Source organism: Pan paniscus, chromosome 1 (genome assembly GCF_029289425.2).
Source record: "Pan paniscus chromosome 1, NHGRI_mPanPan1-v2.0_pri, whole genome shotgun sequence".
Taxonomy (NCBI): domain Eukaryota; kingdom Metazoa; phylum Chordata; class Mammalia; order Primates; family Hominidae; genus Pan; species Pan paniscus.
In genome coordinates, this window is record NC_073249.2 from 130,243,951 (window position 1) to 130,260,155 (window position 16,205).

Sequence of the window (16,205 nt, forward strand, 5' to 3'; positions counted from 1 at the left end):
GGAGAATCTTTGCCCAAGAAATTAGGAAAGGATAATTCCATTAGGTCTCTCAAAGAATCTGCATAAAGCAATGTGTACTCTGTGAGAAGGAAATGAATGACATAATCTTACTGCTGCAAATGTTTTATCTCATATTTATTTTTATTATCAGTTAGTGATGAAATGGAATCTCCTGGAAGAAATAAAGAATAGGAAACAACCCACTTATATGTTAAAATAAAATGATCATATAAACAGGACTTCCAGAAGACACAATATACTGTCCAGTGTCAACTAAAGATATTCCTAATAAAGACATGTTTCTGAAAAGCTGTTTCTAATAACAAAAACCAAAAAGAACCATTTCCTACTTATGTGTGTTATAATGTAAGGACTATGTAAAAACAATTTTTAAATCCCAGGTGAAAAGGAGATTACATTATATGTCTTATTATACTATTAAAAAGATTGATATTTTTATGCATCAAGTAATTATATTCCTCAACATTATAAAAGCTGAATTAGAAAGCCAAGAGAAGACGCATCTTTGCCTAATACACTACTTTCCAATACATAAACAAGATTTTCTGAAAGGTATTAAGGTGTTTTCTTTAATAAATATGAGGATCGCATAAAATACTTTTTATTGATCATTAAGATTGTTACTATGACTTCTGATTTTCACCCTGAATGTCAATGTTTAATAAATACAGCAGAAAGCAAAGCAGACATGGTACTCAGAACTTACAGTCCGACAGAAAATATACACATTTAACAAATTATAAATTTTATGTGTGATACTGAGAACTAAGAAAGGAAGGGATCTAATCTAGTTGAAATGTTACAGAAGACTTATCTCAGGAAGAGGCTTCTAAACTGATACTTGAAAGACAAAGAGAAGCAGAAGTTGGGCATAAAGAGATGAAGAGAAAAAATAGTATTAGCAAATGGAACAGCAATCTGTAAGATCGAGACATCAGAGAAAATACAGTATATGCAAGCTATTTAAAGAAGTCCAATATAGCTAAAAAGGCATGAGAGGAGAATGGAGAGGCAAGCTGAGGACTGATTTAGAGTCTTATAAGCCATGATAAGGACTGTGGACTTTATTGCAAGGACAAAAAAGTCACTAAAGGGTATTGTGATTAGAAGCAATATGACTTGACGTTGAGATGATTCTTAGTACTCTGTGGAAAAATAATGGAGGTAGGGGAAGATGTCAAAATGGTGAGTTCAGTCAGAAGGCCAAGGAAGTGGAGATATGAAAGAGAATTATTACTACATCAATGCTACTTAAATTATGATTGACGGTCCAGAAGCCCAGGCTACTCTGCATGAATATAAGAAGTCTGTGTCAAAATTTATGCCAATATTGACATTAAGCATACTGTTGCTAGAAGTATGCTGATTTCAGTTTGACACACACTACTACCTTGAGAGATCAGCATCTTGAATAACACTGGCTTAGACTGCAGTGGTAGCAAGAGTTGGAGAAAAAAGGCCAGATTCAACAAAAATTTAGGAGGTATAATCAATAATATCTGATGACAGGTTGGAAGGAAGGGGAAAAATACCATGTTTACTGGCTTGTTAATGAGACTGAAGTTGGTATCTTGCACTTTACTAACACAGCGGACACCAAAAACAGGAGCTAGATTGAACACACTGTTTGAAGATATTCATTAGTCCACCAGGTTCTTAGTGTGGGTCTCTTAGGAGAGGTCTGAGCTAGAAAATGTGATGTGAACTCTGTCTGAATCACAGAGGTTTAATGGAGCTGTGACAGCAGGTGAGGCCTCCCAGGTAGAAGGGGAGTTACAAGACAAGGAAGAAATAGAGAGGTAGGATAAATCCAGGTGAGAAGTATCAGAGACCAGGAAGAAAGAGAATTTTAAGACAATGGTGCACAGTGCCAAATATTATCTAGGTATTAAGTAAGACAAGGACTAAATCATATCACTAGCATTTAGCTACTCTACTAATCACTGGTGATGCTGAGGAAGAGCAATTTGGGTCAACAGTGCTAAAACCAAATAATAGTAAGTAGAGAAATGAGGAGATAATAAACAACAAAGATAGCCTATTTAAGAAGTCTGGTTATGAGTGAAAAGGGAGAGGGGAGGCAGGGTGATAGAAAGTATGTAGAGTTATAGATGGATGGATTGAAAGTTGAAGGTAAATTCATTTAAAATGAAAGAAGCTGAGAATGCTTGAAACTGGTGAAAAGTGGCCAATATAGAGAGAAATAAATGAGAAAGGGGACGACAGATAGTGCAGTCTCTTGAGAGGCAGAAGACGATAGGCTTTGGTGTTTATTGGTCTTAGATAACTAAACATCTATGCCTTTTATTAAAAGAGAAAGACAAGTGTGAGTATTAGCAGATTTTGCAAGAAAAGCTGATGAAGCTTCCATGTGATTTTCCTCTTCAAGCAAGTGAGAGTGAGAAGAGACATGGTAGAAGGGAAAATTTCTATCTGACATAGGCATTGTGAAAAACAGAAAAACTGTTGACTGAATAAATGGGAAGAGATTTTTAAAGTAGAGTAGAGGGCTTATTTGTAGTTGATGTTGATGGATTTAAACCGGTACCAATTGTCAGATTATGTAATATTGTGTGATATTCTCTAAGTAGAGCCCAGATGCAGGCAAGTAAAATGAACATTACTGTAGTTATCAAAAATGCAAATTTTACCAAAGGGTCTAGATTACAAGGTACTGGGGCAAAGCAAGTTTAGGAAACAAATTTCTTTTTCCTTCTGTAATAAGTGAAGTGTGAGTTCTGATACCAGAATAAGTACTTAGTAAAACAATTATCTACTCTCTTAGAATTATAACTTTAGATCTTTGTCAAGAAGACCTGAGTGCATACCTGTGCACAAACATCAATATCATAGTTGGATGCTTAGTATCTGTTCACAGAAGATTAAACAAAAATTTCAAACAGTTGACACAATTGAGGTACTTTTATGAGATTTAATGTAACTATGTATTACTTCAGACAAGATACACATATAAACAATTTTCCCCATAAGAATTATAGCTCAAACACAGTATAATCCCCACTCAAATTTCATTTAATTGGTCCTCTAACAAATACTTTTCTTTGGGGTCAGAAGAGCAAGGAAAATATTCCACACCAAGAAAAATGTAGACTATATTTAAATGTTTGAAGTTGTGAAAAATGTCACAGAAACCATGACTTCTAGATTGTCTCCTATTCATAAAACCTCATACCACATTGATTTTGGTAGCCAGGGCATGTGAAAGGAGGATAATCATTTTTTGGAAAAAAAAAAAGAATTCTAATTATTAACCTATGCCTGAAGCGGAAAGCACAGTAAGATTAGATTATACCCGAGAACCAGTGAGAAGCAGCATACTGGAGAGAAAGGCTAAGACTGAAAAAATGTCTACCTTATAGGTGGTGTTCACTGTAAGTAATTCACCTCTTTAAATCTTAGCATCCTCTTGTAACGCAGGGGAAAACCCTGTTTTGTTGACAATATAGAGTAGTGGTCAGAAAAAATGAGACTACAGCACTTGGTAAACTATTACAATTATGCTATTATTACTTGTATAGCCTTTCTGCTACCTACAACTAATTTTGCTCCCAAAATGAGGTTGTGTGGATGGAAATGCAATGAAACAATTGTAAAAAATGGTCTGGGCTCCACAGAAGTAATCTTGATCTGGAGGAAGCATTTAAGTATTAGTGACAATAATTAATCTGAAAGTAAAAGAATGAATGAAAGGAAGAAAACCAGTTAAGATAAATGTAAGCTTATTAAATGGTTTCATAATAATGGCTTAATAATGAATTTTTAATGGCTTAATAATGGAATAGTAATAATAATGAGATACTATGGCACAAAAAGTTAAAGAGACAGAGCAAAAGTAGATTTAAGATATACAAACAGAAGATTAAGGTACTTGGAAGCAAAGATGTGGTATGCAGTTTTCAGTGGCAGCCTTGACGGGAAATTTTACATCTCTCAATGACCTTACATCCTCCATATGTAACAATGACAAAAAAGATAAATGATATGAATAAAAAGTGACTAGAAACCTATTCATAAAACCTTTAAAAAAAAAAGACATTAAAGAGAATATATAGTTTTAAATAAACTGAGAGCCTATCATAGCATTTGAGCCACATCTGTATATTTCAGCCAAACTCTTTTGAAAACTAATTACTTTGAAATTCCCAGCAAAAGCCACTTCAAATCTTATGCTGGTGCACATTCACAATATAGTCCTGCTTTTTTCTTAAGAGTACAAACTTTTGTCCTTAAATTAAAAAAAAAAAAAAGTAAAATAATAGAAACCCACATTATGGTTAACTACAACTATGATTTTCCTAAAAATAAATTTCTCTTTTATGACAAATATTAAGGTTTCTTAATATTAATGCCATCAATTTCTACTATCTGTAATGCTACAAGATATCATTAAGTATACATACATATATATATATTTTTCTACATATACATTTCAATAAAAAAAAATCACCATCTCAAAAGAAAGACTTACTAGTTTTGCTTGTTGAGCATTTACTGGATCACCATACTGGAGCAAAGCTTGAAACTGGTTATTTTTTGTAAATGTGATTATCTTCAATACAGCACCAAACTTAGAAAATATCTGTTAAAACATTAAAATCAAAACATTACTTATTTACTATATTATTATTTCTCTAATTTATAGGTAATTATGCAGATTAAACTTACTTGGTGAAGAACATCAAGTGTTACAGGGTAGTACATGTTGTCAATAATTATTCTAAGTACTGGACTCTGGGCTGGAGTCACTGCACTCTCGCTAACTGTGGTGCCACTAAGAGGAGTATTTGCTGTCTGGACAGCTGTCACAGCTTGAAGAACTGCTTGAGCACGCTGGAAATTAAGATTATGTAGTTTAGAAACATACCCATTATTGTCACATACTTTGCTACCTGTTACACTACTAGTTCACTTTGTTCCTAGAACTTACACAGATTAAACAAAATTAAATGGCCACTCAACAAATATTTTTAAGCACCTGCCATGAGCCAGGTACTACCTGTTTAATAAATCAAATATTCTACTAGTATTTCATTCAAAAAAATTATCCAGGCTTTGGGATCAATGTTGAACAAGCAAAGGTATGATATGTAATTTATTCTCAAAAGAACATGATGTAGTTTTAGAAACACATGTACCATCAGAAAATGTTTTAAACAGAAATTTAGAGAACAATAAAACTTTAACATTAATCACTCCATAAAACAGGTACATTGTAAATCTCAACAAGGGGGTTACTGAATTATCCAAAAGAACTCCCATAAAGCTTATTATTTCTAATACAATCTTAAAATAGGAACATTCAGAAAATACATTTTTCATACTACACTTAACTTCTGACACCAAAATTTTTAGAATAGAAACCAACGTGTAGTCTAGTCCAAAACCACAAAATTCTCAGGTAAACTTCAAGATATAATATGAAGAATATTTCCCATACATTTTATGGTATCAAATACACCATTAATTATAAAATGCACTATTGTTTTATGTATGACTAATAAGATGTTGCCAATTGAACTATGGAAGATAGACTATTGCAGGACACATCAAATTTCTGAGATTTTAAAATGCGAAAAAATATACCCATAAAATTGAATAAACACAGTATTTGTAGGAAATCTGTCAATCAAATATTATGTTAAATGCTCCAAAAGACTGCCTTTATTACTATTATCCCTTTCCTGTTATTATTATGACAGTCTATGATAAGGAAATAATTTCTTTCTACCTTATCTGTGGTCAAAAAACATACAAAGGCAAATAGTTCTAAAATATAACAATGACAAATACCACAAATACCTATACATAGGTTTACAGTTTGAAAAATCTATATCAACAGGTTAATGAAAGAGAATATAAAAGAATTAGGACACTCAGGAGAATAAACAAGAAAAGTCATTTTACTAAAATATTATATAACCACAGATCACACGGCTTGAGAGTCCAGATATATATCTAAACAATCATTTAAATGCTACTTAATTTTATCTATAAATTTATGTATTAGCCAAAATGACTTACTAATTAAAACTCAACATTTTGAAATGTGATAGATTATTTTAGTAGACATCTTGATACTATTATTGAAAAAATAATTGTAAATTGGTAAAATTAGATTTATAGAGCAGTATCTATTCAAATGTTTAAATATATTTAAAGTAGCTCATTGCAATATTATCTTCTTCATTAGTGAACATGTTCTTACTGTATTTATCTATAATAACAAGCATAGACTACCACAACTTAGAAAAACACTAACATCTGCTTCAAATAATAAAATGTTTTCTAAAATAGGAATCCATGATCATGGTATAAAAGTGGTATTAAAGATTAAAAATTCCCCTGCAACTCTGTCACCCAGTCTATTTTCCCCTACCAACCCCTCACAGCATTATCTTTGATATCCTTCCAGAGATACTAGCTACATCTACAAGCATATATATATATAAATATTATACTTAGTCCGTATTTTTTTCAATACTATTCATATTTTTATTCAATACTATTCATACTTTTAATACTATTCATTGTTCTCTATCTTCCTTTTATGGCTTAACAATCATGTTCTCTCACATCAGTAACAAATTACTTCATACATTGCTTTATGATTTCATTTTTAATGACTTCATATATTTTTTCTTATAATTCATGGAGCAGTGTTGGCTTGCAAACCTAGATTTTAATAAAACTTCTTATCAAAATATTACACACACACACAAAAGGACACAAAACCTAAGTATAAAGCTCCATAAAATACCACAAATTGGACATCTCTGTGAAATAATTACCCAGATAAAAAACAGCATATTATCAACACTCTAGAAGCCATACTCACGCTTCCTCCAAGTTACATAAATGGAATCATATCAGATGTATTCTACTTTGGTTTGGCTTCTTCCAATAATTATGATGTACACTACCCATGTTTTGCAGGCAGCAGTAGCTTGTTCATTTTTATTACTATACAATATTCCACTAAATGAATACACCACAACATATTCTGCTGCTGTTGAACATTTGGATGATTTATAGTTTTTTGGGCTATTACATACAGTGTTCCATGAACTTTCTTGTACATATCTTTTAACATACCTATGTACATGTTCTCAGGTATGTTAACTAGGAGCGAGTTTACTACGTCAAAGAATAGCTATATGCTCAACTTTAGTAGATATTTCGAGTTTTCAAAAATGGTTGTCACCAGTATTTTATTACCTATCCTTTTAATTTTAGCCACTCTGGTTATGTGCATAGCAGTATCTCATTCGGAGTTAACACTCTCAATCCAAACCTAATCTACTCTTTGCTTATCAGGGGATAGCTTTTAGGAGAAGAAATAGCTAAAGGGAGACCTCAAGATATTTAACACTGGCCATGTGAAGTGTGAGGTGGAGGAAGGGTGGTGCAAAAGGCAGGCCAACCCACAATATTCCATGCATGAGAGCAGTGACATAATGGCAGCAAACGACTGACATCAAGAGAAAACATGCCAGGTTACAGGATGCACCATTACTTTTGGGACAGAAGCATAAGCAAATAGGGTGGGAGTAGTCATAAGACAAGACAAAAAGTAGTAAGCTCAGAAAGGGCCTTTAGCCTGAGCATGAACAGGACCTACTGCATGGGAGTAACTTAGATATGTGCATTTGAGAAAGATACGTACTGGCTGTACTAGCGAGAAAAAAATTCCAGAAGGGAAAAGAAAAAGAAAGTAGTTTATAAAGAGAACTGTCGTAGTAATATAGCCAACAGGTGAGTGTGTTTGAGCAATACAAGTAGCAGGAAAGATGGAGAAAACCAGGCAGATAATTAAAAAGTGTGAACTAATAGGACCTGGTGATTTCATGAAGGGATGTGGAAGAATTCATGGTTAATGTATACTCATTTGCATGTCTTCTATTATGAAACTCTATTAAAATGCCTAGAAGTGAATGAATATAAAATAAACAAACACTGAAGGGAGGGAAGGTTATCATTAGCTGAGAATAATTTTATCAAATTCCTGGAACACAGAAAATGAATGGAACTAAATGGACTGGAGACACAGTGAACACAGAGCAAACAGGTGTTATACTGGTAGCAGCCACAGGAACCAAATCAGAAATTGGCAGGTTCACAGGAGGAGGGAGTGGGTGAAAAACAGACGAACAGAAAGTCTAGTTCATTAACAAAAGAGCTAAATTTCTCTTCTCCCTCCTGTGACCAACTTGTACCCTCACCATTAAAAGAAGAAAACAACAACAAATCTCCCTTAAAGGAACCAGAATTTCTTCCTTTTTTTTTTTTTAAGAGACTGTTTCTCGCTTTGTTGCTGAGGCTGGAGTGCAGTGGTGTGACCAGTTCACTGCTGCCCTGAATTTACCTCAGCTTCTCAAAGTGCTGGGATTACAGGCATGAGCCAAAGTGCCCTGCTTTGGTACCTGCTTTGGTACCAGGAATTCTTTTTTTTTTTTTTTTTGAGACAGAGTCTCGTTCTGTCGCCCAGGCTGAAGTGCAGTGGCGCGATCTCGGCTCACTGCAAGCTCTGCCTCCTGGGTCTGCACCATTCTCCTGCCTCAGCCTCCCGAGTAGCTGGGACTACAGGCGCCCACCACCACGCCCAGCTAATTTTCGTATTTTTAGTAGAGACGGGTTTTCACCATGGTCTCGATCTCCTGACCTCGTGATCCGCCCACCTCAGCCTCCCAAAGTGCTGGGATTACAAGTGTGAGCCACCATGCCCAGCCTGGTACCAGAAATTCTAAAGGGAGTTTTGTTGACCCAGAATAAGAGCCTCTTTGGTATTTGGGGGGAATGGGGGTAACAGCTTAGTAGACACTCTTCATTACTTTATCCTAGAGGAAAGCATACAACTTTAACAAAATCTAATTGTCCATTCTGAAACACGAAAAGACAACAAAGGGGGGATGAAGAGAATGAGAACAAGATAAACATAAATGCTAACACTGAAAAAATAACTCAGCATATAGTGACGTATTTTTTAAATACTGTAACTAGTATCCTCAAAGTACTGTTGTCTTAAGGCATAACCAACTACAAAAAAAAGATGACCAAAGGAGACTGAAGGGCTTTAGAAAATGAAAAATAAAATTATAAAAGCATTTTTTTCAACAGAAGGAACTTTGCATTGATTATTCCTTCTGTCTGGAATAAGTGGCTTATTCCCTAACCACTTTGAAGTTCGTTATTCAAATATCCCCTCTCAATGGGGCTTCCACTAGTCATCCTAAGTGCCCCTCCCTCCACATCCATCCATGTGTAGGCCTCAGCTTTATTCTTTTTTTTTTTTTTTTTTTTTTTTTTGAGATTAAGAGTCTCGCTCTGTCACCCAGGCTGGAGTGCAGTGACGCATCTGGGATCACCGCAAGCTCCACCCCCCCGGGTTCAAGCAATTCTCTCTTGCCTCAGCCTCTGAGTAGCTGGGATTACAGGCACCTGGCACCATGCCTGGCTAATTTTTTTTTTTTTGTATTTTTAGTAGACTCAGGGTTTCACCATGTTGGTCAGGCGGGTCTTGAACTCCTGACCTCAGGTAATCCACCCGCCTCAGCCTCCCAAAGTGCTGGGATTACCAGTATAAGCCCCTAAGCCCAGCCCCCAACTTTATTCTTTACATGTTCCTTTCGTTTAATCTTTTAAAATGAGAATGTACTTGCAAATTACTTAAATAATAACGAACTAGAAATGGGATATTAAATGTCATTTTAAGAGGACACTGTGTGTGCTAAGTGAATAAGTCAAACAAAGAAAGACAAATACCACATTATCTCACTTACATATGTAATCTAAAAAAGCTGAACTCACATTAGTAGAGAGTAGAAAAATAGTCACCAGAGGCTGGGGGAGGGAGGAGTGAACAGGGAAGGGGTGATGATGGTCAAAGTACAAAGTTTCAGACAGGAAGAATAGGTTCTGGTGATCTACCGCACAGCATGGCAACTACTGTAATGCATAATATTGTATTGTGACATTGTAAAATAGACATTTGGTCCTCAACCCCATTTCCTGGCATACAACTCTAAATTCCTAATAAATCTCCAAAATGATATATTTTGTATGCTAATGAGTTGACTGATGGCTGGCAGCCCCACTTTAAGATGGGGACTGGTCACCTGAAAGATCAAGGCATGATTAGAGGCTTATGATCCTTTTTAATATCCTATATAATAAACTAGTAAATCTCAGTAAATGTTTCCTTGAGTTCTGTGTGCTGCTCTAGCAAATTAATGAAATCCAAAAAGGGGGTTGTGGGAACCCCAACTTGAAGCTGGTCAATCAGAAGTTCCAGAGGCCTGACTTGCTGGTGTCTCAGGAGATCTTGTGGGACTGAGCCCTCAACCTGTGGGATCTGATGCTATCTCCCGGCAGACAGTATTGAAACTGAGCTAAGTTGGAGAACACTGCAGACCTGACTGCTTGCTTGGCGTGGAAAAAAATTCCCCCACATTTGAGGCCACAGAAGCCTTCTGTGTTGATTGTTGTGGTGTGAGCAGAGGAAAAACAGTTTTTCCACATTCCACTGTATACTTCAAAATAGCTAAAGGAATTTTAAATGTTCTTACCATAAAGAAATTGTAAGTACTGGAAGAGATGAATATGTTAACCAGCCAGATTTGATCATTCCATAATATATATGTATTAAAACATCACATTGTACACCATAAGTATAAACAATTATTTGTTAAAAATAAGTTAAAAATGCAAAAAAATCTAAGTAAAAAGAAAGAAGAGCAGATATTTTCTTTTGGTATTCTTCCTCTTGATAAATTATTAGAAGCATACATTCCTTTTCAAAAGAAATTAAAAACTCATCATCAAATTAAAAAAACAGCTGAAATTTCAGTCCTATCTTTTAGGTAAAAAGTTTTACAAGCTTATTTTCCATAAACTAACAAAATGATTTTGTCACTTTGTAAAGTGACAAAAATCTATGAGGAACAGTTTTCCATTACATTTTTATTAAGAAAAAGTTTGTATTTTACTGACAGAGAAAGATATCATTAGTTTTAAAACTATATTAAAACAGCTAAAGTTTTAGATCATTACAGCAGTCTTATAATGTAGGTCAGAACACATTCTAATGCTATTTTTGAATACATTAATTTTAAACAATATCTTCTATATTACATTTTTAAAACATCAATACATTCACATATTCTTCATCCTTAAGATTTCTTTTCCAGGAAAACCATTAACACATCTTCAAAAAAAAATTTTCCGTAAGAAATTAAGACCTATAAAAAAAATCAAATAACCAAAGGCACTGAACTTCTTACCTTAAATTCTAAGCAGGAGAGTTGTATAAACAGTTTATGCTAATAATAAATCCTACCCGATAAGTTTCTACACAAAAATTTTAACTTGCAACAAGAAAAAGAACATTTGACCAGGGGGTTAAAGGAATTCAAAATGACATAGTATTTAATACTTAGAAACATTCTGCATGAAAATACCTTAAAAATAACAAGAAAATGCCTATAAGGAACATCTGAACAGGTAAACATTTCCTTCCTATTAATGTTTATGAGATTCACAATATGTTCTAGGCCATTTTATTTATGTACCTACACATACTTACTTGGTTTAATGTATTATCTGTCTTCAGTTCTTTGTGATTCGAGTACTGGATATATATTGGTTGGTTACGAAGATGAGGTGTCACAGCAGAATAGTAATTAACCATGGTAATAGCTGCTTCCTCGGTTGCTAGTTCCAAAAATGCCTGAAAATTTAAGTAGCACAATTTTTAATACTATAAATTCAAATAAAATTAATATCTAAGCAATCTATTCAGATGATTTTAATCAATTATCTAGAATATAATCCTTCAGGTTACTTTTAAATGTTCTAATAAGTAGAATTAGAAATCTCTTGTTGAAGTTTAGGTATACAGTTAAAGCTAACCTCAGAAGAAAACCGAGTACACGCTGCTTCTGCCTTCCACCTATGATTTTTCACACCCACAAATCTATTCTTGCAACAAATGCTAGAGAAAATGTAAACATTTTCTAGCATCAGAATTTTACCACTTCTACCCTAGAGAATGTAAGATTTCCAAGTCATTTTAAAAGCAGTATAATTATATAGAGACAAAGAACAAAATTACAAATTAAATGTCAGATTAACCTCAAGTATATAAAAGGGAGTGTTAAATTTCATAAACTCTTCTAAATGGTATCATTTAACATTTTTAAATAAAATTTCATATTCTCATAAAGCTTAAGGAAAGATGCGACTAGTACCCCTACTGATTTCTGATATCAAAGAACAGAGCCACAGTAAAAGAAATACTTCATTTGTATTTTCCACAATTTCATAACAATTATTCAATTAGAGCCCTAAAGTCAATTCAAAAGACAAAGTTTAAAAACTATAGTGATTCATTCACTTTGGCTACCTAGCATTAGTTTCCCACAGACATCTACTCGAAAAAGTGAGAATAAGACTTCTGTTCTTTAAGAAAAATAACCTACTATTTTCTCCCTTTTACAATTAATTCACACCTGCTGGGTAGTTTGGGGTTTAACATTTCATAAACCCTGAAAGAAGTGTACCTGATTTTTTCCTTTCAGCATAAGGATGTTGGTCACCTTACCAAAAGGTAAGCCTAAAGCAATAACTTCAGTTTCTGTTACTTCCCCAGGTAATTTTCGAATATGAAGTACACGAGAAGGAGCACCATCCATTTTATCTTCTCCTTTAAATTTTTTACTATCATTACCATTGGCTGAAAGACATTAAAAAACAGTCCTTATATATCAACAATAAAAGAATGTATGAATTTTCCTATTTGTGTAAAAAAACTACAAATTTCCAAAAGGAACTTAAAAACATAGCTGAGACTACTTAAATAATTCTTGAAAATTCAAATGCCAGCCTTTCAAAGGAATAAAATCATATCCACCTATTATTAAATGAAATTATCAACTATTTAAGATTGCTGTTAATGTTTCTTAACAGTATTATAAAGAGTAATTATTAATAAGCAACAACATTAAAATGTAATCTCATAAAGAAACTGTCCAATGACTAAAGAATACAATCACAGTCATGTGCCACATAACTACATTTTGGTCATTGACAGGCCACATATACAATGGTGGTCCCATAAGATTATAATACCATATTTTTATTGTACCTTTTCTGTTTAGATACATCAATACTTATTACTGTGTTACAACTGCCTCCAGTATTCAGAACAGTAACATGCTGTCAAGTTTGTTGCCTAGGAGCAAAAGGCTACATATACCATATAGCCTACATGTGTAGCAGGTTTGTGCAAATGTACTCTATGACATTTATGCAGTGACAAAATTACCTAACAATGCATTTCTGCGAGAGTATCCTCATCACTATCCCCAAGATTTATGACTGTATCTTGTAATTTAATCATCTTATAATGAACTAATATGAACATTTTTAAAAAGTGAAAAAACTGGTTTGACCAAAATTAGGAAGATTATAATTTTACCTGAGAAATTATAAATTGTTTGATTTGAAAAATGTACTTGAAGGTGGGATCAAAGAATGTAAAGTTTATAAAAATGATAATGCAGTCAATCCATATTATGGCTTATCTACAATGAGCCTCTCCTGATATATTACTATTACCGTCTAAACTACCTAATATTTTGTGACTATTAACATCAATATACTCTAAATCACTCATGAACTTAGTTACCTTATTCTGTTATCGTGAGATTTAAAGTAACATAATTCAATCAACAAATTAGTTAACTGTCTTCATTCCAAAACTTCACCAAAAAATAAAAATATTATTCAAAATGCCTATAAAATAGGTAATATTTAAATACAGTTGTTTGAAGGACTTGCAGTATATCTACTACGCCAGATCAATGGTTCTTAGTCTTTTAGGATCTCAAGGATATTTCTGAGACTTAGCTAAAATGAAGGATCTTGACACATTCAGAAATATACATGTATACTCCATTTTGTATAAAACTTTAGGTAATTTATGGTATTTCCTAAAACATTCAACACAACCTATAAACTATATAATGTGTTTGTGTATGTTCAACAACATCTATAAGACTGTCAGATTATCTTGGTCTCCAAAGTATCTTCAAAATTAATTCACTCATTAATTCCTTAAACATCTACTGGGTATTCAGGGATGTGTCTAGCAATGTTTTACGTTCTGAGGGTACAGAGAGTGAACAAGATGATTATATGATTCCTGATACCTTATAGTAGGGAGCTGGACTAACTAGTACCTGAACCAGATACTTTCTACGGTATGTGCTGTGAGGTAAAACAGTGATGTGCTTAAAAGTTACTTTGTCTAGGACTGGAAGATTGATAGTAGTAATGACTTTATTGGATGATCAGAGAAGGTATCTCTAAGAGATAATATATGGACTCAAGCTATACTTAAGTCATATTTTACTCTAGGAGTTTCACTTAGGTTTATATACTTGAACGGCAAGCCAATGCATTTAAAAATCCCCTTAGGTTGTCTTTGTACAGAAGAGTAGGCTCTGGCTTCTGAATATATTACCCTGAAAATCTTGTCTGGGTAGCTCTTCACCACTCCAGAAATATGAAAAAACTACAGGAAGCTATCACATGTCCTTTCACTACTGACAAAGATTTGTGTGCGCACAGGGCACCTGAATTTGTCAAAAGGAAGAGGCTGAACTTTGCATTTTGTAGTATCTTATCTAACAAAATCATCTCTAGGCCCATTAATTGAAAATGTAAGCTAAAGCACAGAATCCAAAAAATACACATATGCTTTAAAACACATAATGGGCACACACAACAACCGGCATCAGTCAACAAGGAACACTTATTATTCTGATACAGGACTAAGACCTTTTTTTGACAAAGCAGTCTGAGTACAGAAACTTGATAATTTGTTCTTGTTCATTAGTTTGTTTGAATAACGAGAACAAATACTTCACAATCCAACCTAAAGCCCCATGTGTTATAGTTATGGTATCAGGATACTCAAAAAAGCAAATTTCAGTTTCTCCTAATTTGGTCTGTCCTTTTCCTTCTGGGAGAAAGACAAGGGAAAAAAAAAGACCAATAAAGATACTACCTATCACTGTACCCATAAGGAGAAAAAAGGCGTCCCCTTTCAAATGATTTTCCAAAAATAATTCCCAAAAGGCAAAAGCCTGCCTAAATCTATTATTAAGGAAATTAAATAATTTACTTTGGATTTGTGTTGGATGTTTTCTGGATAGTGGATATTAAGCAAAAGTAAAATAGCTGAATAACACAGAAAGAACGTAGGAAACTTCTGAGAATCAAAGGATAAGACAAAGATCTTGACTTCTTGGAAAAAATATAGAAAAGATGTAATTTTATTTTGCATCAATATTTAATATTCACTGCTAATTAACTACATGCCAGGCAATTTACAACTCTCAGATTGCTATCATTATGACCTATCAACCCCATTTACAGGTAACAATTAGTTAAACGCCCAAGATTAGATAGTTACTAAGTGGTATAGACAGGAAGTAGTAGAGAAAGGATTAAACTCAGGGAGCATGATTCCATAGTCTGTGCTCTTCAACAACTACACCATAGTAGGATCTCAGAAACAAACATTACATTACATACAGGTTGCCTAAAAAAGATCTGTCCTCTTCTCCCAAAGACCAAGCCAGTTACTGTAGTAAACTATCAACATTTACACTACCTGACACTCCCTCAGTTAATAGCTTCCATGGGGTGACTACTAAGTATTCATATCTTAGTGCCAAATATTATAAAAGTCTTCATTTTAAATAAATGATACTATGAGAATGTGAAACTGGGAATGGGGGCTCCTTTAATAATATAACAAAGCCTATTTTCAAATATAAAAACACTCCAGCAACATCGAAAAAGGGTCCAAAAATGGAAACATTAGCTTATGAAGCATTAGGTCTGCCTGTGTTACAGTTCTACAATTCTTCAGCATCTTCCCATGATCCTGAATGGGAAAGGTTTACTGGGGGAATGAAAGAGATCTTTCCCTTCCATTCCTCCAGTAAACCCAGAACTTTTGTTTGGGCGTGTAAAACCAGTAATAATTCAAATGTTTATGTTCAGTTAAGAAGGCATGAGGTAATGCTTTTATTTATGCATATAAATTTTATTCATTGTATATGAATGTAAAAATCTTTAAGCACACCATTTTCCATATA

The 16,205-nt window shown here is 33.8% G+C and overlaps 1 protein-coding gene across 4 annotated transcripts in view; it reads right to left on the minus strand.

The window, feature by feature from the left end:
• PTBP2 (polypyrimidine tract binding protein 2) overlaps window positions 1–16,205 on the minus strand; it is a 91,265-nt gene that overhangs the window by 32,134 nt on the left and 42,926 nt on the right. For all 4 annotated transcript variants that reach the window (XM_003808454.4, XM_008960540.4, XM_008960539.4 and 1 more), the window contains exons 4-7: window positions 12,597–12,769; window positions 11,621–11,764; window positions 4,708–4,872; window positions 4,511–4,621 (exon numbers count right to left, since the gene is read on the minus strand). In XM_003808454.4, the coding sequence (XP_003808502.1) occupies window positions 4,511–4,621; window positions 4,708–4,872; window positions 11,621–11,764; window positions 12,597–12,769 (593 nt within the window). The remainder of the gene's footprint in view (window positions 1–4,510; window positions 4,622–4,707; window positions 4,873–11,620; window positions 11,765–12,596; window positions 12,770–16,205) is intronic.